The sequence below is a fragment of the Saccopteryx bilineata genome, chromosome 3 (genome assembly GCF_036850765.1).
Source record: "Saccopteryx bilineata isolate mSacBil1 chromosome 3, mSacBil1_pri_phased_curated, whole genome shotgun sequence".
Classification (NCBI taxonomy): Eukaryota; Metazoa; Chordata; class Mammalia; order Chiroptera; family Emballonuridae; genus Saccopteryx; species Saccopteryx bilineata.
In genome coordinates this window covers 41,870,892-41,895,781 of record NC_089492.1, presented here as the reverse complement: position 1 = coordinate 41,895,781, position 24,890 = coordinate 41,870,892, and the positions used below count along the sequence as shown (strand labels likewise).

At 42.6% G+C, this 24,890-nt stretch overlaps 2 protein-coding genes and 1 non-coding gene across 5 annotated transcripts in view; 1 reads left to right on the top strand and 2 right to left on the bottom strand.

Annotated features, from left to right (window-relative positions):
• TP53INP1 (tumor protein p53 inducible nuclear protein 1) overlaps positions 1–24,116 on the bottom strand; it is a 124,184-nt gene extending 100,068 nt beyond the window's left edge. The window contains exon 1 of the mRNA XM_066266023.1: positions 24,016–24,116. The gene's annotated coding sequence lies outside the window, so the exon portion shown is untranslated. The remainder of the gene's footprint in view (positions 1–24,015) is intronic.
• On the bottom strand, positions 16,049–16,124 carry TRNAP-GGG (transfer RNA proline (anticodon GGG)). Its single transcript has one exon. It is a non-coding gene; the product is annotated as a tRNA-Pro (tRNA).
• NDUFAF6 (NADH:ubiquinone oxidoreductase complex assembly factor 6) overlaps positions 22,227–24,890 on the top strand; it is a 48,632-nt gene continuing 45,968 nt past the window's right edge. Inside the window, exon 1 of one of the 3 annotated variants that reach the window (XM_066266019.1) lies at positions 22,227–22,438. In XM_066266019.1, the coding sequence (XP_066122116.1) occupies positions 22,375–22,438 (64 nt within the window). In that variant the 5' untranslated portion in view covers positions 22,227–22,374. Of the gene's footprint in view, positions 22,439–24,220; positions 24,482–24,890 lie in introns of those variants that run through there. The other 2 variants (XM_066266018.1, XM_066266020.1) reach the window with 2 other exon arrangements.

Here is a 24,890-nt window from a genome sequence, read left to right as displayed (position 1 = left end):
CTATTTGGTAACCGGTCCTCAGAGAAAGAATAAATAACTTACATTATTTCCGTTTTATTTATATTTAAGTCTGAACGATGTTTTATTTTTAAAAAATGACCAGATTCCCTCTGTTACATCCATCTAAGACTCACTCTTGATGCTTGTCTCGGTCACGTGATACATTTATCCATCCCACCCTAAAGGCCGGTCTGTGAAAATATTTTCTGACATTAAACCAGTCTGTTGGGGACTACTGTCCTAGATCATCTGGCTCCAAGAATGTCCCTTATGTGGATTGTATGGGCCCTCCTATTGTAATTGAGTCTTTTTTCTTTCCTTTTTTTTTTCTAGAGACAGAGAGATAGACAAACAGGGAGAGAGATGAGAAGCATCAACTGGTTGTTGCATCACTGGTTGTTCATTGATTGCTTCTCATACGTTCCTTGACCAGGGGGGCTCCAGCTGAGCAGTGACCCCTTGCTCAGGCCAAAGACCTTGGGCTTCAAGCCAGTGACCTTGGGGTTCAAGCCAGTAACCATGGGATCATGCCTATGACCCCACAGTCAAGCTGGCTACACCACGCTCATGGTGGTGAGCCTGCACTCAAGCTGGTGACCTTGGAGTTTTGAACCTGGGTCCTCAGCATCCCAGGTTGAAACTCCATCCACTGTGCCACCACTTGGTTAGGCTGTAATTAAGTTTTGATTGCTATTGGCCCATTGTGCATAGGATTGACCTTCAGGCTGGCTGACTGTGAGGCTCTACCTTGACCAAAGTGTACAAGCTACTGTGCAGGTGCTGAACATTGGAAGTAGAATTCACCTCAGGTGGGTTTGGTGCCTCACAAGGCCTCCCTTTGGATATGCTGCCTGTAAAGCTGATCTGACCTTGCCCTGATGTTGTCTGAAGCTGGCCACTGGGTGTGTTGGTTCTAGGCCTCTTGGGAGGGAACCCGGTGCATGCAAATCCAAGACGCTGACTGTGACTGGCCTTCAGCAGTGTTGTGGGAGCCACAAGCAAGCCACAGTTTGTACTGCCTCTGCTGGGCGTAGGTGCGCGTGTGAAGGGCCAAGCTGCATACCAACACCGGCTTTTATCAGTACTGAGCCCAGGGGAAGGAGAGCAAAAGTCCCAAGGCACTGTAAGATCTGCTTCTGGCTGCCTCCACCCCCTGGCTGCTTGTTAGGCTCTGTTACTGAAAGAGCCCCTGTGGAATTGGGAGGAGGGGGTTACCATATTTTCCCCATGTAAAGACGCACCTTTTCCTGAAAAATTTAGGGTCTAAAAATTGGCTGCGTCTTATACAGTAGTTGTAGATTGTTTTTACTTGCATTTCCCACTTTTTCGTGCTTGTTTTTGTGCTTATTGTTGAAGACAATGAGTCGTCAACAGAAGAGATGAGGACAAGCTAATGGATGGGAGTTTTGACAGGGATGAGGAGTTGTATGAATTTTATGATGAATAAAATTTGACTTTAATAACTTCATGTAATATATATTTTTTCAAACTTCAGGCCCCAAAATTAAGGTGCATCTTAAACACGGGCACATCTTCTACATGGGGAAATATGTATAAGACCCTGAGGGGTAGGTGCCAGTTGGGCTTCAGGGAAAGTGGTGGGAGTGGTCGCCACCAAAGTTTCAGGTCTGTCTGTCCTGAATTTTTCTGGGAACTCAGCAGGAGGTCTGGTGGGTGGGGCCTTAAATCCTGGAGGGTGGATCTGCCAGCAGCCAGAAGAGTGGTTCTACTGAATCTCCCATGATGGGGAAGCACCAGTCAGATTCATGCAAAGATGGGGAATGGCCCTTGCCTGAAAGCCAGACAACTGAATCACTTTTACCCCGAGTCTGTCCAGACCTCTACTGCCTGGCCAAGGCAGATGGCTCTTCAGCAGGGTCTTATTTCTACAGGATGGCAAGAGGGAGTCCAGAGGGTGGGTGTAAAGCTGGTATCCACGGCCACCATCACAGCCACCCGGCCTGTAAAGCCAGAAGCCACGGCCAGGGCTACCACTATCACAGCAGCCCGGCCCTTGCAGGTTCGCATTGGATTCGAACAGTCGGCAAAGAAACAACGGAGCCACAAACTGGTGGGCCATAGTCTTTAATTCTAGCTTGCACCCGCGGGCAAGTGAAAACATACACTGGGCTCCAAAACCCAATCACATTCAGTGCTCACAAAGCCACTGACTTACCCGAGTTTCCTAGAATCAAAGGTTTCTAGCTCACCAGACTTATTCACCTCTGTTCCCCATCGCCTTCCTTATCCCAAATACAAACTCTACACAAACTGGCATCTCACTCAGCACTCCACCATCTTGGCTGCTTCTCCTGGCCTCCTCCACGTGGCCTTTCTCTGCTCTCCTCTGCTCTCTCTTCTAATGATAATCTCAGGAACCAAGAGCCCAAACTCTGTTCTGCCCCCATTTTATATTGTAGCTTCACAACCTCTAATCCAATATACAAAATAGGGAAGTCTCTAGTAGAGTCACTTCTCTGAGGCATGATTGGATTGTACCACCCCACATCAAAAAGGGTGGGAAAGGCTTAATCCCAAAACCAAGCCTCAGGCTACAACGATTCTCAACACACATTAATATCACCTGGGCAGCGGCCTCCATCTTTAACAAAGTGAGCATAATACATTTTATCTGCCCAACACGGCCCATGCAGGTTCGCATTGGATTTGGACAGATGGTAATGAAACAATGGAGACAAGAACTGGTAGACCATCATCTTTAATCCTAGCTTGCACCCAGTGGGCAAATAAAAACACACACTGGCCTCCTAAACCCACTCATTCCGTGCTCACAAAGCTACAGACTTATCTGAGTTTCCTAGAATCAAAGGTTTCTAGCTCACCAGCCTTATTCACCTGTTCCCCATGTCCTTCCTCCTTCCTGCACAAACTGGCTTTTCCTTCAGCACTCTGCCATCTTGGCTGCTTCTCCTGGCCTCCTCCATGTGGCCTTTCTCTGCTCTCCTCTCTAATGCTAATCTCAGGAACCGAGAGAGCAAGCTCCCGTTCTGCCCCCATTTTATAGTGTAGAAACCAAAACCTGCAATCCAATATACAAACAAGGAAGTCTCTGATACAAAGTCACTTAGTTAAGGCATAATGGGATTCCTCATGAGAATGCATCACCCCACATCAAAAAGGGTGGTGTAAAGCCAGAAGCCACGGCTACTATCACAGCCACCTGGCCCATGCAGGTTCTCATTGGATTCGGACAGTCAGTAAATAAACAACGGAGCCAAAAACTGATGAGCCGTTATCTTTAATCCTAGCTTGCACCCGGCGGGCAAGTAAAAACACACACTGGGCTCCAAAACCCACTCACATTCAGTGCTCACAAAGTTACTGACTTATCCGAGTTTCCTAGAATCAAAGGTTTCTAGCTCACCAGACTTATTCACCTCTGTTCCCCATCTCCTTCTTTCTCCCTGCACAAACTCTGCACTAACTGGCATCTCACTCAACACTCCGCCATCTTGGCTGCCTCTCCTGGCCTCCTCCACGTGGCCTTTCTCTGCTCTCTCCTCTAATGATAATCTCAGGAACCAAGAGAGCAAGATCCCGTTCTGCCCCCATTTTATAGTGTAGAAATCCAGATCTTTAATCCAATATACAAAATAGGGAAGTCTCTAATACAAAGTCACTTCTCTGAGGCATGATAGGATTGTACCACCCCACAGCAAAAAGGGTGGGAAAGGCTTAATCTCAAAACCAAGCCCCAGGCTACAAGGATTCTGCCTGCCCACAGCCCACAGAGACACACATTAATATCACCTGGGCAACGGCCTCCACGTGGGCAGCGCCATCTTTAACAAAGTGAGCATAATATATTTTATCTGCCCAACAGGTGGGAAAGGCTTAGTCCAGCGGTTCTCAACCTGTGGGTTGCGACCCCCGCTGCAGCCCACAGGTTGAGAACCGCTGGCTTAGTCCTAAAACCAAGCCCCAGGCTACAAGGATCCTGCCTGCCCACAGCCCACCCCAACACACATTAATATCATATAATTACGCCCATTCCAAGCAAGAAGGGCAACTAATATCACCTGGGCGACGGGTTTCCACATGGGCAGCGGCATCTTTAACAGAGTGAGCATAATATATTTTATCTGCCCAACAGTGGGGTAATTCCTTTGCCCCAGGCTGATGCCACATGGAGGGGAGTGCTCTGCCCAAGAAGAATGGAGTCTGCAATTTGGTAGAATGACTCAGCACAGGGATTGTGGTTAGCTGTCCCCCTGACCCCATGTTTCCCTAGAACAACAAACCACAGATTCTCCTCACATGACTCTAGTCTGCATAGCTCCTTCTTCTGCTAGAGTCCAGGGTAAGTGGCTGTGAACAAGATTTTAGGCACTGGCCTTTTAAGATGGTGCCCGAGTCCCTGTGGATTCCTGTCTCTTTCCGGCACACAGAAACCTTGCTGCTTTTCACAGCTAAATGCTATATGAGTGCCTCTTCCCGACTTTGGTGCTCTGGGCTGGGAAGCCTGGCTTGAGGTTTAGTCCCTGTTGGTCAAATAAGTTTGTAAATATGATATATATGTTTGTTTGCTATCTTTTGCATTGGGTGTGGGGGACAGGCTGTAAGCAGGCAGGGTCCTTATAGCCTAAGGCTTAGTTTTAAAACTAAGCTTTTCCCACCCTTTTAATCCTAAAATCTTCTCAACACTAAACTTTTCCCCACACCCTGGACTGTTGCATGATGTGGGTGGTAAACTCTTATGAGGAATCCCATTTATGCCTCAGATAAGTGACTTTTTATCAGAGACTTCCTTGTTTCTAAATATATTGGATTAAAGGTTTTGATTTCTACAGTATAAAACGGGGCAGACCCAGAGCTTGCTCTCTCTGGGTTCCTAAGATTAGCATTAGACGAGAGAGCAGAGAAAGGAGATCAGAGAAAGGCCATGTGAAGGAGAGGAGAAGCAGCCAAGATGGCAGAGTGCTGAAGGAGAAGCAAGTTTGTGCAGAGTTTGTGCAGAGAGAAGGAGATGGGGAACAGAGGTGAATAGGCTGGTGAGCTAGAAAACATTGATTCTAGGAAACTTGGATAAGTCAGTGGCTTTGGGAGCCCTGAATGGAAAGGGAAGTGTTTTCCCACTGTGTGTATTTCTTGCCCGCCGGGTGCAAGCTAGGATAAAGATGATGGCCCACCAGTTCTTGGCTCCGTTGTTTCATTACTGTCTGTCCGAATCAAATGCGAACCTGCATGGGCCAGGCGGCTGTGATGGTGGCCACAGCTACTAGCTTTATAGACCTTACACTTCTCAAGGAGAATTCCACCCCTCCTTCAGTTGAGATATCCCCCCGAAACCTCAGCTGCCCCTTGTGGCAGTGGGGCCAGCCGTTTTCACGTCTCTGCCCTTCTTACTCGTCTTCATGTGGTTTCTTCTGTAAATCTTTGGTTATAAGGGTTATAAGACTCCTCTTCATTTAATCGTGGTTATTCAGGATGATTGTTCTTAAATTTAGTTCTAACTCCAGTTTAGTCCTAGGAGGAAGTAAGTGCAACATCCATCTACTCCACTGCCATCATAGATGAACACTCTTTTACTCTAAGAACCCCTAAAATTTCACCCATTTTCATAACACTTAACTTTCCCCTTCCCCAGGAAAAATCTAGGTTCTTCTCACTCTGTAAAATATATCTAGAAAGGAAAAAGGGGGATCCTTTCTGACCATATTTCATACTTCATAAAAGTTGGATTTATATTTAAAATACCAAAAGTCCTTGCTTATCTGCTGATTTCTAGGGTACTCTGCAAACTAAACAAATAGTGTTAACTCTTGCTTTTCTAGTTTCAGAGTAATTTGCTTTCTTTACATCTAGCTAGCCAACTACTGAAAATGTACAATCCAAGAGACTTCTGTAACCTAGTGTGCTTGGAACAATTTCTTAAATAAATGATCAGATCTTTGAAAAAGGCATTTTTGTTATACTGTTATCATCTCCATCACTCATCTTGGTTTATAAGTATTGCAAAAAATTTCAACCATGAAAAACAGTGTGGAAAATAAGAGAATCTATACTTATATGTGCAGCACCTTTACTTAGAAAATGTTAATCTTTGAAATGTTGGTTTCATAATTTTTTGTTTTGTTTTGTTTTGTTTTTTACAGAGGCAGAGATAGACAGGGACAGACAGACAGGAACGGAGAGAGATGAGAAACATCAATCATCAGTTTCTCGTTGCGCGTTGTGACTTCTTAGTTGTTCATTGATTGCTTTCTCACATGTGCCTTGACCACGGGCCTTCAGCAGACCGAGTAACCCCCTGCTGGAGCCAGCGACCTTGGGTCTAAGCTGGTGAGCTCTTTGCTCAAGCCAGATGAGCCCGCGCTCAAGCTGGCGACCTCGGGGTCTCGAACCTGGGTCCTTCTGCATCCCAGTCCGACGCTCTATCCACTGCACCACCACCTGGTCAGGCTCATAATTTTTAAATAAATAAAACATCACAGATAGTGTGGAACGCTTCTTTTCACTTCTCATTAACCTCTTTATTCATTCTTCAATGCCTTCATTCATTAACTTTCATTTATAAAAGTTATTCTTTCAATAAGAAAGATGTATTGAGCAAGAATTTATTATACTCTAAAGCCTGGGAATAAAAACAATTAAGATTGAGACTTGTTTCTTTTCCTGGAGGCGCTCCCAATCTAGTTGTGTGGGGGCAAATAAGAAAACACCTAGGAACAAGGTTAGTAAAAGTGGGAAAAAAAGAGTGTACATTCCAGATATTGGGATAAAAACATATGTGTAAAGATGCTCATTAAATACAAACTGTACTGAACTGATTTTCAACAGCTGTGGATTGCACCCCAATGTAGGTGCTAAAAGAAGAAGAAGAGAAGGAACTGGAAGAGATACAGAAAAAAGAAAAGAAAAAATGACATCATAAACCCTTGGTCTCTTACCCAGTTCCTCCTACAACCCATATCCAGCGGGTAAAGGGGTGATGTTCACAGATATCTATGCCCCCTGGGTACTTGAACAAAAACTGGCTTAGATAAGGTATTTGTAGTTTCTGGTAACATACTATAACTTCACCCTTTCCCCTCCCATGCATTATTTTAGGGATAACCTTAAATAATCTCTGATACATACAAAGAGCAAATTATTTTCAAACTTCGGTTCTCTAATTCTGATTCAAAACCATTTATGTGGAGGCAAGTAGCATGATCACATGACAACTACGATAGGTCTTGCTGCACCCAGTGTAGGCGCCACCACCAGTCTTCCTTCTTCACACATGATTCTGTAAAAGTCTATGGAACATTTAGTAGTGATATCCCCAGGTGGTCTCTTTTCATAGGTGGGTAGGAACATATAAAGGAATAAAAAACCACTAAAGAAGTGACAGCTTCTGCATTGAAAAATTGGCGATATAAGACCACAGTAGAAACCAAAGAGTGAAATGGATAAAACTGCAATTGCACTACCCTAGTGACCTCTTTGCCTCTTCTTATTTCTTATAGAATTCTATGGTAAGCACCCTTTGAGGAAATGAAAAACCTGGCACATAATGGGTATTTGACACTTTCCAATTTCATTACAGTTTCTAGTGCCTAGTCCTTAAAGCACCTAGGCAGTATTAAATGCCAAGAAAACAACAAATAACTTTTAGGCCTGAAATGTATAATTGTGTGTACTTTTAAAAAACAGTAATTGGCCTGATCTGTGGTGGTGCAGTGGATAAAGTGCCAGCATGGAATGCTGAGGTCAATGGTTTCAAACCTTGGGCTTGCCTGGTCAATGCACACATGGGAGTTGATGTTTCCTGCTCCTCCCTCCTTCTCTCTCTCACACTTAAAATACTGCTGGCTGGTTTGCTCCTCCAATTAGGAAGACTGAAAACCTGTATAGTATCTAGTTGCTAATTAGAAGGTACCCTATCTGGACTCGTGCAACTTTGCAAACTCAACCCTCTCCCCTTCTTCAGAGATAGCCCCAAACCAGCCCCACTTGTCTCCTTCACCAGGCACGTTTGTGTAATGCGTAAACTGCACAACCAGGTGCCTTGTTTCTTTCCTCCTTTTCCTTCCCCTCCCCTCTCCTCCCTTTCTCTCTTTTCTCCTTCCTTTCTTTTCTTTTTTGTGAGAGAAGGAGAGATAGTGAGACGAGGGGAGATAGTGAGACAGACTCCCACATGAGCCCCGACTGGAATCCATTCTGCAACCCTTGTCTGGGGCCAATGCTGGGATCCACCCAGCAGTGGCTGTCTGGGCCCAATTCTCTAATCAACTGAGCTATCCTCAGTGCCCGGGATGACACTCAAACGCAATCAAGCCAATGACTGTGGGAAGGGGGAAAGGGAAAGGGCGAGAAGCAGATGGACGCTTCTCCTGTGTGCCCTGACTGGGAATCGAGCCCAGGACATCTATATGCTGGGCTGACCTTCTATCCCAGGCATGGCCAACATACGGCCTGCATAATGCGTTTATGTGGCCCGTGATTAAATTTTTAATATTCTCCGCTGCTTTAAAATCTCAGCTACTCAGAAGCGGAAGCACCTTTGATTATAAGAAATCAAGATATTTAAGAGGATAGGGATATGCGGAAAAGAATTCCACATATGACTAATCTAGGGTTAACTTCCAATAATTGGTTGAATGGATTCGTGATATTTATTTTTTTAAAAAAATTACATTATAAAGATTTACAACTTTTTAATTTTTATTTTATAAATAAAATTTTACTTTAATAGGGTGACATCAATAAATCAGGGTACATATATTCAAAGAAAACATGTCCAGGTTATCTTGTCATTCAGTTCTGTTGCATACCCATCACCCAAAGAGAGATTGTCCTCCGTCACCTTCTATCTAGTTCTCTTTGTACTCCTCTCCCTCCTTCCCTCCCCCCGCTCCTCCGTAACCACCACACTCTTGTCCATGTCTCTTAGTCTCGTTTTTATGTCCCACCAATGTATGGAATCCTGCAGTTCTTGTTTTTTTCTGATTTACTTATTTAACTCCGTATAATGTTATCAAGATCCCACCATTTTGTTGTAAGTGATCCGATGTCATCATTTCTTATGGCTGAATAGTATACCATGGTGTATATGTGCCACATCTTCTTTATCTAGTCCTCTATTTTTTTTTATACAGTGATTAAAGCCTTTAAGCAAACTCTTGGCCAATACAGCAAGAATCTATAAAAGAGTAGTGTCCTTAACATGTTCATCAAGTCCAAGTTGGCCCCAACATCATGCCAAATCCCTGAAAAATGCAACCCAACCCCAGTTCAGTCTGTTAGGAGCTGTCACAAGGAACAGGAGTCCAGGAAAAGTCCACATCCAGGAAAAGTCCGCATGGCACTGGAATTGTTGTCACAATTCTATATAAAGATTTACAACTTTTGTACTCGTCTGTACTCCATACGAACTGTTTGACGTTTAACGGTGATGTGAAACCCACATTCTTTTAGGTGGAGTTTGCCAGTGTGCACCCAAGGTCGAACAATTTGTTATTTTTGTGTTCAAAGTGTGCTGAATCAAGTGGCATTGTAGCATAGACAATAGCTGCAATTGATAACTGAAAACGTGTTCAGGCTGTTTGTAAAAGGAAATAATTGTTTTATTTGTGAGATAACCCCTTCAAGCTCATTCTATTAAATATTGTTTCAATTGATTGCGATACAGTTTGGCTATTTATACGGTATGTAATTATATTTTTATTAAAATATATTTTTAATAAAATAATATTGTATATTAAAATTTTTTTCACTCACATTTATTTATAAACAAATTACATAATAAAATTTTGTTTACTTAAACAAATCGTTTTTGTATTTAACATTTTTAAATTTTAATATTTCGTCTGGTCCGTGAAAAAAGTTTTCTTTCTAATCTGGCCCAGGGGCAAAAACTGTTGGCCATGCCTGCTCCATCCACTGAGTCAACTGGCCAGGGCCCAGGTGCCTTGTTCCTACTGTCAAAGAAATGGCTTTCAGAACAATACATTAGAATACTTCCTAATGCCTGGCACTTGGCATTAGGTTATCTTGTCATTCAGTTCTGTTGCATACCCATCACCCAAAGAGAGATTGTCCTCCGTCACCTTCTATCTAGTTTTCTTTGTACCCCTCCCCTCTCCCTCCTTCCCTCCCCCCACCCCCCGTAACCACTTGGCCAGGCACAGGAAATATAGAGAGAATGCAGAGTCTACCTTTGGAGTCTGGGAAGAGGGCCATGTAACAGATGATCACAGTAAGACCTAATAAAGTGATCAAAGAGAAACACACAAATTGCTATAGGATCACTAATAAAGGAACTATCCAATTTTCTTGGATAGGGCTTTGGTCAAGGAAAATTCGGAAAAGAAGAGGCATCTGACTTGGAGTTCATAGAATATCAGAAATTAATGAACTGGGAGAAGGACATTAGGACTTCTGGTAACAAGGACAAGCTCAAGAGTCTTTTCCCATACCAAGCATAGGAAAACCTTGACTTGAAACTTCACCACTTTGATCTGGTCTCGAGTCCCACTATTTTAACTGGGTTTGTTGTTCTACATTGCTTTTTGCTTTTGAAGTCATCCAGACAGGCTCAGCAGTGGGGTTTGTATAAACAGTATAATAAGCAGTATTGCCAGAACTGTTCCCCTGCATAGATCTCTTGGGAATCTGTGGAGGCAGTAGGTGGCTGGTCAAAGGCCAGGGATTCCAGAGTGTGGACAAATGGTCTCCTTGAAGATACAGCAAACAGGACATTCCAGGAAGTGAGAGCAGCATAGTCCCACAGTATTTTGTTTTTCAGATGAAAATATCCTTAGTGACAAACACATTTAATTTACTGTAGGTGTGACTTTTGGTTATGCAACAGAATTGTGAATCAGAATGTCATTTTTGAAAGAGCTAGACTGCTTATTTTCCTGGACGGATCAGTGAGTTTTGCCCAGAAAAGTAGTTCCCAGACCACAGACTACATTCCTAACTCTAGTGAACCTTTTCCCTTATTGGCACGTGCTACTGGTTGCCAAACTCATAGCTCTACACAGGCCACTGTCACCTTCAGAAAAACAACTCAGTGTGTGTCCTTTTGGCAGGAAATCAGAGAGGGAGAACTATCATATTCAGGCATCAGACTGATTGTATGGTGGGAATGGGGGGAATGGAGGTAATGATTTTTATTTCTTCCCATATAGTAGGGACTCTGCTGTTGCTGTGATGTTCTGAAAAGATGGTGTCCTCTGAAGCTGTCACAGAGCTCGAGGACTAGAAGCATCACTGAACACTGTTCTGCACAGTACTGACATCAACAACAAAAATCAATAAATAAAATTAGAAATGAGAGGGGAGAAATAACTGACACAACAGAAATACAAAATATTGTAAGAAAATACTATGAAGAACTGTATGCCAAAAAATTAGACAATCTAGATGAAATGGACAAATTCCTTGAAACATATAATCTTCCAAAAATTAATCTGGAAGAATCAGAAAACCTAAACAGACCAATTACAACAAATGACATCGAAACAGTTATCAAAAACTCCCAACAAAGAAAAGTCCTGGGCCTGATGGCTTCACAAGTAAATTCTACCAAATATTCAAAGAAGAATGTAATTCCTATCCTTCTTAAGCTATTTCAAAAAATTAAAGAGGGAAGAAGACTTCCAAGCTCCTTTTATGAGGCGAGCATAATTCTGATCCCAAAACCAGGTAAAGACAACACATAAAAAGAAAATTATAGGCCAATATTCCTGATGAATTTAGATGCTAAAATCCTCAACAAAATATTAGCAAACCGGATCCAGCAATATATGAAAAAAATCATACATCATGATCAAGTGGGATTTATTCTGGGGAGGCAAGGCTGGTACGATATTCACAAATCAATCAATGTGATTCATCACATAAACAAAACAAAGGAGAAAAACCACATGAAAATTTCAACAGATGCAGAAATAGCATTTGATAAAATCTAGCACCTATTCATGATCAAAACTCTCAGCAAAGTGGGAATACAGGGAACATACCTCAACATAATAAAGCCATCTATGACAAACCCATAGCCAACATCATACTCAATGAGCAAAAGTTAAAAGCAATACCCTTAAGATCAGGAACACGGCAGGGTGCCCCCTTTCACCACTCTTATTTAACATGGTCCTGGAAGTCCTAGCCACAGCAATCAGACAAGAATAAGAAATAAAAGAGATCCAAACTGGAAAAGAAGAAGTAAAACTATCATTATTTGCAGATGATATGATATTGTATATAGAAAACCCTAAAGTCTCAGTCAAAAAACTACTGGACCTGATAAATGAATTCAGCAAAGTGGCAGGATATAAAATTAATACTCAGAAATCAGAGGCATTTCTATACATCAACAATGAACTGTCAGAAAAAGAAATTAAGGGAACAATTCCCTTCACTATTGCAACCAAAAAAATAAAGTACCTAGGAATAAACTTAACCAAGGAGACTAAAGACTTGTACTCAGAAAATTACAAAGCATTGATAAAAGAAATCAAGGAAGATACAAACAAATCGAAGCATATACCGTGCTCATGGTTAGGAAGAATAAACATCATTAAAATGTCTATATTACCCAAAGCAATCTATAAATTCAATGCAATACCAATTAAAATACCAATGACATACTTCAAAGATATAGACCACAAATTCCAAAAATTTATATGGAACCAAAAGAGAACACGAATAGCCTCAGCAATCTTAAAAAAGAAGAATAAAGTGGGAGGTATCACACTTCCTGATATCAAGTTATACTACAAGGCCATTGTACTCAAAACAGCCTGGTACTGGCATAAGAACAGGCATATAGATCAATGGAACAGAACAGAGAACCCAGAAATAAACCCATGGTTCTATGGACAACTGATATTTGACAAAGGAGGTAAGGAAATACAATGGAGTAAAGACAGCCTCTTTAACAAATGGTGTTGGGAAAATTGGACAGCTACCTGCAAAAAAATGAAACTAGATCACCAGCTTACACCACTCACAAAAATAAACTCAAAATGAATAAAAGACTTAAATGTAGGCCGTGAAACCATAAGCATCTTAGAAGAAAACATAGGCAGTAAGGTCTCTGACATCTCTCGGAGCAATATATTTGCTGATTTATCTCCACGGGGAAGTGAAATAAAAGACAGGATAAACAAATGGGACTATATCAAACTAAAAAGCTTTTGTACAGCTAAAGACAATAAGAACAGAATAAAAAGACAAACTATACAATGGGAGAACATAATCGACAGTATGTCTGATAAGGGGTTAATAACCAAAATTTATAAAGAACCGGTAAAACTCAACACCAGGAAGACAAACAATCAAATCAAAAAATGGGCAAAAGAAAAAAAAATGGGCAAAAGAAAAAAAAATGGGCAAAAGAAATGAATAGACACTTCTCCAGAGAGGATATACAGATGGCCAATAGGCATATGAAAAAATGCTCAACATCACTAATCATTAGAGAAATGCAAATTAAAACCACAATGAGATATCACCTCACACCAGTCAGAATGACGCTCATCAACAAAACAACACAGAATAAGTGCTGGTGAGGATGTGGAGGAAAGGGAACCTTCCTGCACTGCTGGTGGGAATGCAGACTGGTGCAGCCACTGTGGAAAACAGTATGGAGATTCCTCAACAAATTAAAAATCGAACTACCTTTTGACCCAGCTATCCCACTTTTAAGACTATACTCCAAGAACACCATAGCACTGTTTGAAAAGAAGAAATGCATCCCCATGGTTATGGCAGCATTGTTCACAATAGTAAAGATCTGGAAACAGCCCAAGTGTCCGTCAGTGGACGAGTGGATTAAAAAGCTTTGGTACATATATACTATGGAATACTACTCAGCCATAAGAAATGATGACATTAGATCATTTACAACAACATGGATAGACCTTGATAACATTATACTGAGTTAAATAAGTAAATCAGAAAACACTAAGAACTATATGATTCCATACATAAGTGGGTCATAAAAATGAGACTCAGAGACATGGACAAGAGGGTGGTGGTTGGGGGGGGATGGAGGGGAGGAGCACAAAGAAAACCACATAGAAGGTGACAGAAGACAATTTGACTTTGGTGATGGGTATGCAACATAATCAAATGTCAATACAGTGTGTCCGTAAAGTCATGGTGCACTTTTGACCAGTCACAGGAAAGCAACAAAAGATGATAGAAATGTGAAATCTGCACCAAATAAAAGAAAAACTCTCCCAGTTTCATACCTATTCAATGCAGTTCGATGTGGGCTCACGCAGAGATTTTTTAGGGCTCCTTTAGGTAGCTATTCCGTATAGCCTCTACAGACTCGTCACTGACTGATGGCCTACCAGAACGGTGTTTCTCCACCAAACTGCCGGTTTCCTTCAACTGCTTATTCCACCGAGTAATGTTATTCCTATGTGGTGGCGCTTCGTTATAAACGCAACGATATTCACATTGCACTTTGGTCATGGATTCGAATTTAGCGAGCCACAGAACACACTGAACTTTCCTCTGTACCGTCCACATCTTGACTGACATGGCCGTGGGCTGCTCCGCTGTATATACAGTGTTACATCATCATCTGCGCATGCGCACATGCTGCCACATCATCCTACAGAAACTGGGAGGGTTTTCCTTTTATTTGGTGCAGATTTCACCTTTCTATTGTCTTTTGTTGCTTTCCTGTGACTGGTCAAAAGTGCACCATGACTTTACGGACACACTGTATAACTTGGAGATGTTGTCACTGAACATATGTACCCTGAGTTATCAATGTCAACCCATTAAAATTAATAATAATAAAAAAAGAGAAGAAAAAAAAACAAAACCCCACTATTTTACTGATTAGTTCCTAGCTATTCCAGGCTACACACTCTTAAACCAGGTTCTCCTTTGATGACCCCTATGTTGAAATAAAAGGAGGTGGTGAGTTATGCAGCACCAGCCCTCAGAAACTGCCTGAGGGCCCTCATTGCAACAATCTGATAACCACAGAAAGCATGGAGAAGTACCTCCCTGCCCTTGTTTGTAATCTTCCAGTGCCTGTAACACTCCTAAACTCCCAGTAACTAGGGAATGGAAAACCCTGGCTCTTGTTATTATTCAGGAAGAGAACGTGAGACAAACTCAAGAACATTTTGTAAACATGAAAAGAACATTTCTACAAAGTAGGCAGGCACATCAAAACATGTCAGTTCAAAGAATAAAGACGTAAGGGCAGCCATAGAGAGCTGAGGGATGTGTCAGCCTATATTTAAGGACCCTGCCAAAGGGGGATTACCTGTGAGTCATTTGGAAAGTATTATACACCAAAATATCCTCAATTACCCTATAAAAACTTTACATTCTTCAGCTCAGGGATGTGAAAAAGAGAGCCTCATTCTACCAGTTGCTTATGCCATAATCTAGGAACCATCACATTTCTTTTTCCATTATTTCCCTCCCAACACATCATCAATCCATCAGCAAGTCAACCTTCAAATTATATCATATCTATCCTCTTTTTATTTCTACTGCCACAATCCCAATCCAAGCCACAATAACTCTTGCCCAGGCAACCTCAATAGCCCACCTACTGGTTTCTACATACTTTCTCTGGCTCCCCTCCACCATTGGTTTCTGTATGGGAGGAGGTCTTTCTAAGCATAAATAAATGGAAAATATTATCAAAGTAAAAGTTCTGTAAATCTGACAACATAGAAAGCTTAAAATTTTAAATATCAAAATTATTCCTTAGCTGTGTGAGAAAATTGGGAGAGAGAACTTTTACTTTTTTTTTTTTTTTTTGTATTTTTGTATTTTTCTGAAGTTGGAAACAGAGAGGCAGTCAGACATACTCCCGCATGTGCCTGACCAGGATCCACACGGCATGCCCACCAGGGGGCGATGCTCTGCCTATCCAGGGCGTTGCTCTGTTGTGACCAGAGCCATTCTAGCGCCTGAGGCAGAGGCCACAGAGCCATCCTCAGCACCCGGGCCAACTTTGCTCCAATGGAGCCTTGGCTGCGGGAGGGGAAGAGAGAGACAGAGAGGAAGGAGAGGGGGAGGAGTGGAGAAGCAGATGGGTGCTTCTCCTGTGTGCCCTGGCCGGGAATTGAACCCGGGACTCCTGCACCCCAGGCTGACGCTCTACCACTGAGCCAACAGGCCAGGGCTTTTACTTTTTATATTATATGTTTTTATATCAGGGGTCCCCAAACTACGGCCCGCGGGCCACATGCGGCCCCCTGAGGCCATTTATCTGGCCCCCGCCGCACTCCCGGAAGGGGCACCTCTTTCATAAGTGGTCAGTGAGAGAAGCACATTGACCATCTCATTAGCCAAAAGCAGGCCCATAGTTCCCATTGAAATACTGGTCAGTTTGTTGATTTAAATTTACTTGTTCTTCATTTTAAATATTGTATTTGTTCCTGTTTTGTTTTTTTACTTTAAAATAAGATATGTGCAGTGTGCGTAGGGATTTGTTTATAGTTTTTTCTTATAGTCCGGCCCTCCAACGGTCTGAGGGACAGTGAACTGGCCCCCTGTGTAAAAAGTTTGGAGACCCCTGTTTTATATTATTTATGTGTAAGTTTTATTTATTTATTAGCGAGAGAGACACAAACAGACAAACAGGAAGGGAGAGAGATGAGAAGCATCAATTCATAGTTATAGCACCTTAGAGGTTCATTGTTTGCTTTCTCACGTGTGCCTTGATGGAGGGGGCGGTGTGGGGGGGAGCTAGCCAAGTCTTTAACCCCTTGCTCAAGCCAGCGACTTTGGTCTCAAGCCAATGACCTTGGGCTTCAAGCCAGCGACTTCGGTCTCAAGCCAATGACCTTGGGCTTCAAGCCAGTGACCTTTGGACTCAAGCCAAAGACTGTGGGATCCTGTGCATGATCCCACGCTCAAGGCAGCGACCCCATGCTCAAGCCTGCGACCTTGGGGTTTCAAAACTGTGACCTCAGCGTACCAGGTCAACACTTTATCAACTGGTCAGGTGGATTTCATTTCATTTTTGTTTCATGCTGTGACTTTTGACTAACCTCACTGTCTTTAGTAAGGATAACAAAGCCTTCTAGTTGATGATTATTTTTGTTCCTTAAAATGTAGTATAGCCTGACCTGTGGTGGCACAGTGGATAAAGCATCGACCTGGAATGCTGAGGTAGCCAGTGCAAAACCCTGGCTTGCCTGGTCAAGGCACATATGAGAAGCTACTATACTAGTCAGTGCTTCCTGCTCCTTCTCCACCCCTTTCCTTCTCTCTCCTCTCTCTAAAATCAATAAATAAAATCTTTTAAAAAATGTAGTATAAACATTTTTGTGAGTAATGGCATGACAACAGAGATAAATATTAAACTGGTGATAGTATTGATTGTAAACAAGCATCTATCACAAGACTACCAGGAGGTATGGTTCCTGATGCTACTGCATTCCTTGTTGCTTTGTCTTGTCAATCATTACTACATGAGTTATACTATCAAAAAAGTACAGTAACGGGTCTGTATCAGAGAATAATATTCCCATAAATAAACTAACTACCCTATTGTTACAATAATATAATGTTATAGTAATTAAGTATATAGAAATATAGAAAAATATGGAAGATATATAGAAATAAATTAGGATATAATATTAAAACCCATTAAGGCAAATGAATAAGGCTATGCCCTCTGGATGGGAATTAATCTGGTTTGTACAGATATGTTAGGCAGATATGCCTTTTTGCGCAGGACCCAGTTAGTGCCTGTGTGAAGTTATATATAGATTAAAGGTGGCTTCCCTAGGAACACTTTAATAGTCACTTGATGTAACATTTCTGAAGATTAACATAAAAAGGGCTCCCTGCTAGAAACTCCCAAAAAGGTGGTTTGATGTGATAATCCTGTAGATTAACACCTGGTAGGCCAGAAAAGGTACTAAAGCAAAGGGGCCCCCCTGCTGCCGTAGTCACCCAGACTCCAACATTGAACGTGGACTGTCTCCATGCCGCTCTGACCAAGGACAGCTGAGAAGACCACACCGATGGAGCCCCATTAAGCTGTACTCAGGCATGCCTTAAGGATTTGAGAGTAATAATCTGCCTGTGTGATTCTTGCAACAAACTTGTGTGTGTGTTGTATCTTTCCTCCAGTGGCAATTGGTCTCGGTACCAGTAAGTAGCATCCTCATAGCTGCCTCGAGTAGTCTCAAAGAGGCTGCCAGCTCTGCTGTTAAGCAGGAGTGTCCCACTGCATGGAGAAGTTGAATTGGGGACTCCTGATCGATGTAGAGCTCAGGCTTTACTGGGACACCTATAATAGATTCTGTTACATTCTATAGTGTGGCTTCATTGTTCTTTGGTCTGAAGATACCTTTTGGTTATACTGGCTATTTCACCTTCACCCTACCATCAGACAAGTTCTGTGGTATTAAGTACATTCATATCATTGAGCCACCATCACCACCATCCATTTCCAGAATTCTTTTCATTTTGAAAAACTGAAACTCTACCCATTAAATAACTCCTTTTTTTTTTTTTTTTTTTTTTTAGAGGCAGAGATAGACAGGGACAGAGAGAGATGAGAAGCATCAATCATCAGTTTCTCGTTGCGCCTTGCGACTTCTTAGTTGTTCATTGATTGCTTTCTCACACGTGCCTTGACCACGGGCCTTCAGCAGACCGAGTAACCCCCTGCTGGAGCCAGCGACCTTGGGTCCAAGCTGGCGAGCTCTTTGCTCAAGCCAGATGAGCCCGCGCGCGACCTCTGGGGTCTCGAACCTGGGTACTTCCGCATCCCAGTCCGACGCTCTATCCACTGCGCCACCGCCTGGTCAGGCAAATAACTCCTCATTCTTCCTTCTCCTATACCCTGGCAACCACCATTCTAATTTCTATGTCTATGAATTTGATTACACCAGGTCTACCTTATATAAGAAGAATCATACAGTATGTGTGTGTATATAATCATACAATAAGTTTCATCCAAGTTGTAGCATGTATTAGAAGTTACTTTCTTTTCAAGGCTGAATAATATTCCATTTATGTATATACCACATTGTTGATCCATTCATCAGTGAACATGTTGGCTACTTCTACTCCTTGGCTAGGGTGAATAATGCTTCTATGAACATGAGTATACAAATATCTTGAATCCTCACTTGCATATTTTTATATTTAAAACTTTTTTGCACCATGGAAATTGTATTAGTAATCAGTTCCTGCATAACAAACCACCCCAAAAGCTCATGACTCATAACAATAATTTATTTATTTAGTGACAGTGAGAGAAGGTCAGACAGTCAGGGAGAGAGAGAGATGAGAAGCATCAATTTTTGTTGAGGCACCTTAGTTGTTCATTGATTGCTTTCTCATATGTGCCTTGAATAGGGTGGGGAGAGCTCCAGCTGAGCCAGTGACCCCTTGCTCAAGCCAGTGACCTTGGGCTTGAGCCAGCGACTTCTAGGCTTCAAGCCAGCAACCTTTGGGCTCAAGCCAGTGACCATGGGGTCATGTCAATGATCCCATTCTCAAACCAGCAATCCTGCACTCAAGCTGGTGAACCTGCGCTCAAGCTGGATGAGCCTGTGCTGAAGCCAGCGGCCTCAGGGTTTTGAACCTGGGTCCTCAGCATCCCAGGCCGATGCTCTATCCACTGAACTACTGCCTGGTCAAGAATAACAATTTATTATTTCTCCTGGTTTTGTGGGTAGGCTGAATGGTTCTTTTGCTTGTTTACCTGGCCTCAGTCACATAGTGGCAGTTAGCCAGAAGATCTGGCCCCTATGGGTGGGCCAACAGGTCCAAGAAGGCTTCATTCACATGTCTAGCAGTTGGTTTTGGCTCTTGCCTGGTTCTCCTCCATGTGATCTCTTATCCTCCCTCTAGTAGCTTAGGCCAATTTCCTTATATGGCAGACTTAGAAAATGTTGAAGAGGGGAAAGCAGAAGCTGCAAGGTTTTGGAGGTGTAGGCTCTGAAACTTGCTCAGTGCCACTTCACTTATGTTCTATTAAAGCAAATGTCATAGATTGTTCAGATTTAAGTGGTGGGAAATAAAGTCTACCTCTTGATGAGAGTAGCTGCAAAAAATCTGTGGTCATATTTAATCTACCACAGGAATATATTACCTATTCAAAAATGCTAAATAAAAATATTTATAAATAAATCTTAATGATATGGAAAAATTCATATTATACTTTAAACAACAGAGAACAAAATTATAAATGAATTAAGATTTATATTTGTACTGCCTGGCTTCTCTGACTACTCTATTTTTGTCTTTTCCCCCATTTCTACTAGAGATAATGGCTCAACTCAAAATGGTTTAAATAGTAAGGAATATGGATTATTTTACATAACAAAAAGTCCCAAGGAAGGGCAGCTCCAATGACACCTACACACTAACGTCAGCAGAAACCCAGAGCCATGGTACATCCATTTCAGCTCAATTCTTAGGCTAGTTTCCCTCATGGATGCGAGATAGCTGTTTCAGTTATAGGCATCACATTTAGAAATGGCAACATCCACAGGAAGAAGAGGTATACATCTTCCTGTGTCTCTGTGCCCTTCTCATCTCCTTCTTTTGAAAATAATTTAAATAGTATACAGAAAAGCTGAGAGTGGTGCAATGACTAACCACACACCCTCTATCTAGATTCAACAACTGACAGCATTCTGCCACAAACCAACACTGCTTCATCTCTCTTCTTCACTGTAATATATATCTATGTCTATATCTGTATCTATATCTATCTTCTTTCCTGTATCATTTGAAAGTAAGTTGTAGACATCACCTACACAATTCAGCGTATATTCCCTAAGAATAACGATGTCTCCTGTGCCATGGCTGGTAGCTCAGTTGGTTAGAACATTGTCTAGATACACCAAGGTTGCAGGGTTGATCCCCAGGCGGGGCACATATCAGTTCGATCTTTCTTTCTCTCTCCCTTCCTCTTTTTCTTTCTCTCTCTCTCTAAAAAAAGTCTCCTATAGAATCACAATATCATCACACTTGTAAAAAATTAACAGAATTTCCTACCATTACTCAATGCTGTCCAAGTTTAAATTTCCTCAGTTATCTCTAAAATGTGTTTTATAGCTTATCATTTTCAAACAAGAAGCCAATCAAGTTCAAGTTCATAAATTAAATTTGGTTTCATACTTCTTCAGTACCTTTTGATTTAAAACATTGCCTCAATTTATTTCCTCATGACCCTGAGATTTCTTTTGTATTATTCTGATATGTTTCCTCATGGTGTTATCTTGTTCCTGTTATCTTTGTATTTCTTATAAGCTTCCAGATTAGATTTAGAAGCTTAACCACATTTATGTTAAACCTTTCTTGTAAGAATATTTCATAATTGATGTATTGTATCTTGTGTCTCCTTTTATTAGTGAGGTAACTTTCTCAGAAGCCCCACAGTGAACTTTTTCACTAGTGTCATTGGTCAGAACAGAGAAACGTGCACTGTCCTGGACTAATCGCTGGTGATGGCATTGGAAATACCATGCACAGATTCACCATAGTATGTACTTTGGTGGGCTGAGGATGATGCCCACAAAGAAGAGGATGCTGACATCATCCTCCTCTATGAAGGAGGAAGGTGGATCCATGTACAAAAAGGGTTCTGCCAATGGAGGAAGCGGTCAGTATCCTTTCCCCGACTCCCCTGGGAATCTGCAAATTCCGTTGGTGCTATCTTCACCCCAAGTCTGATGTCCACCCACTTTTCTCCATCCCCACTACCACCCTTGTCCAAGTCACCAACTCTGGCCCACTCTATAGCCAAAAGCCTCTAACCTGCCTCTCTCTGCTTCTAATATATTCTCCAGACATCAGAGTTGTCTATTGAAATCTCAGTGGACTATGTCTAACCACTGCTTTACTCCCTCCAGTGGCTTCCCAGTGCACTTAAGATAAAGTCCTGAAATCTCAACTTTGCCTACAAAATGTCACATAATTTGGTCCCTGCTTATCTATCCAGTCTGACCTAGTCCACCCTCCTACACATTCAGTAAGTGCCAGGTACATAGGCTTTCACTCTGTTCTTTGAATGTGCTGAACCCTGTACTGATTCAGGACTTTCGCACATGTTCCCTCTTGTGGAACACTACTCCTACGCTTTGCCTGGCAGCAGAAAACAGTAGTTGTTATGTTCTAAATTGTGCCCTCCCCCATTCATATGTTGAAATCCTAACCTCTAGTAGCTCAGAATGCGACTGTTATTTACAGATAGAGTCTTTAAAGACGTAATTAAGGTAAAATTAGGTCATTAGGGTGGGCCCTTATCCACTATGACACAGATACACATAGAGGGAACAGCATGTGAGGAAACTGGGAGAAGGTGGCAATCTACAAGCCAAAGTGAGAGGCCTCGGAAGAAATCAATTCTGCTAACATCTTGATCTCGGAAAGCTAACCTCCAGAACTGTGAGAAAATAAATGTCTGTTGTTGAAGCCACTCAGTCTGTGGTACTTCGTTACAGCAGCCCTACTAAACTATACGGTAAGTAGTTAAGCCATTGAATTCTGGAGCAGGCTTCCCAAGTATAAAACCTGCCTCTGTCAATCACTAACTGCAACTTAGGGAAAATTACTTAACCTTTTCATGCCTTGGTTTCTTTTTCTGTAAAATGGAGATGATTGCAATAGTATCAATAAAGTGACAACCATCTGTTTTGTGCCAGTTTGAGGGGTTTTCTGGGATGCAGGCCTTTCTGTGCTAAAACCTGAGCAGACTTAATATAGTTGCTGTGAGTCTGAATTAATACTATATTAGAAGTCCTAGTACACGGTAAGCACTCAATAAATAACAGGTATAATTACTACTGATTAAATTTCAGATCTTACCTTAACTGTCACTTTTTCAAAGATACTTTCCCTGACCCCATAATCTGCATTAGGACTCCTTGTTAAATTCTCTCATAGTATCTGGTTCACTTATTGTCAGTGGTTTCCCAAAATCCATTCTCCTTATTTTCAACAACAAAACCCCTGATTTCTAACTGCCTGGATTAAAGACAATTATTTCTCAGCTTCCCTTGCGGAAAAGTTCTGACCAATGGAATACGAGCCAATAAGATATATGCAAATTCTGGGTTGTACCCTTAAAGCAGCAGGTTCTTTTTTTTTTTAAATTTATTATTATTTTTTATTTTATTTATTTTTAGAGAGGAGAGACAGGAGAGAGAGACAGAGAGAGAGAAGGGGGGAGGAGCAGGAAGTATCAACTCCCATATGTGCCTTGACCAGACAAGCCCAGGGTTTCGAATGCCCAGGCGACCTCAGCATTTCCAGGTCGACGCTTTATCCACTGAGCCACCACAGGTCAGGCAAAGCAGCAGGTTCTTAAACCGTGGAAGCGCTGGATAAAATTCAGAGGACTTTGAACTTGAATGGAGGTGGAGGGGAGAGAGGGAAGCATTTATTTGTTGTTTCACTTAGCTGTGCATCCATTGGTTCCTTCCCGTTTGTGTACTGACAGGGGATCGAAGAGGAAACCTTGGTGTTTTGAGATAACGCTCTCATCCACTATGCTAACCCGCTAGGGCTGGATTTTATATATGATATATATAAATAAATGAAGCGGGTTTAAACTTGTATAAAAAGTCTCGTGTGTGTCTGCCAGCGCTAAAGAACAGAAGCCCAGAGGGAATGCAGAAGAACTGAGGTCCTGCATAGGCTGAGGAGACAGTTTTGGGGAGCAAAACCAAAGCAGGGTGAACTGGCTAGAGTTCTTAGGTTCAGACAGCAGAGTACTCTTTCCTTTGGGTTGAAGGAGAAACAGGAAGCTGGAGATATAGCTGTAAATAGCCAGAGTTGAAGCTGAAAGGTATACAGAGGCTCTATCATGGAGGGGCTTTATCCTACGTGCAGTAAAGACTGTAAAACAGGTAAGGGTCATGATCATTTTAGACAGAGCCAGTATGCCTGCAGCATGAGCAGTTGAGGCAAATCTTGAGGCAGAAGTGTCACTGGTCCTGAGGATAAGAGTCCCAAAGGAGGCTCATATTCTATGTAAATAAATATTTAAAAGTCATAAATAAAGCTAGTTAACTGTCAAAAGAGTCTCTACCCTCCTACCTGGACAAATGCATTTTCAGAAAGAAGGACCTGGAAGGAAGGTGGAGAGGCTGGCGGATTTACGCGGGGCGTTCCTGGAACCAAGAAGGCAAAGAGCGCGGCGGCCGCCCAAATGTAGAGAACCACAGCGACACCTGGCCCTTCTTCGAGCAATTTCCGAGGGCCACCTTCCCGCCGCTGAGAGCGGCGCGGGAGTATCGGCCGAGGGCGTGGCCTGGCGTGACCGCGGGCCGACGGCGCGGGGTCGAAGGGCACACGACGTCCGTGTCATGGCGGCCTCCGTGCTGGGCTCGGCCTGGCCCCAGCTACCGTTTGGCATACCGGGCTTGTGTCGCTGCCGGCTTCCCCGGGGCCCGTGGGCGCGCGCGCGGCGGCTCCCGGGGCCCGCGGGTTCCGGGCGGAGCGTGGGCGCAGCCAGCGGACCTGGCGCCTCGGGTACTGACCGCTACTGCATGGAATTGCTGCGGTGAGCGAACCTGGCCTGCCGCCGGCGAGAGGCCCGGGAGCAGCCCCAAGGGGCACGGCGGGCGCGCTGGCTGGTCTCGGGGCGTCCGGATGGCGGGCGAGGAGACCCGCTCCTTGCTGCGTCCTCCAGCGTGTGCGCTCGGGTTGGCAACAGGAACTGTTAGATGGGTCACAAAATTGCCCTTTCGTCTATCAGCTTGAGTGAACCTTAATTTTTACCCAATTAAACGTTTTGCAAATATAGCTTTTTTAAGTTTCAAAGACGACTAGTAATTTTAATTATCATAGCAACTGATTTTTTCCTGTGTGTCAGGCTCTGTGCAAAGCAGTTTACAAAGACAGTCTGATCCTGAACAAGTTCTGGTTTAGGGGCGCTCATACGCACCCCTCTTTGAAAATTTGAATATAAA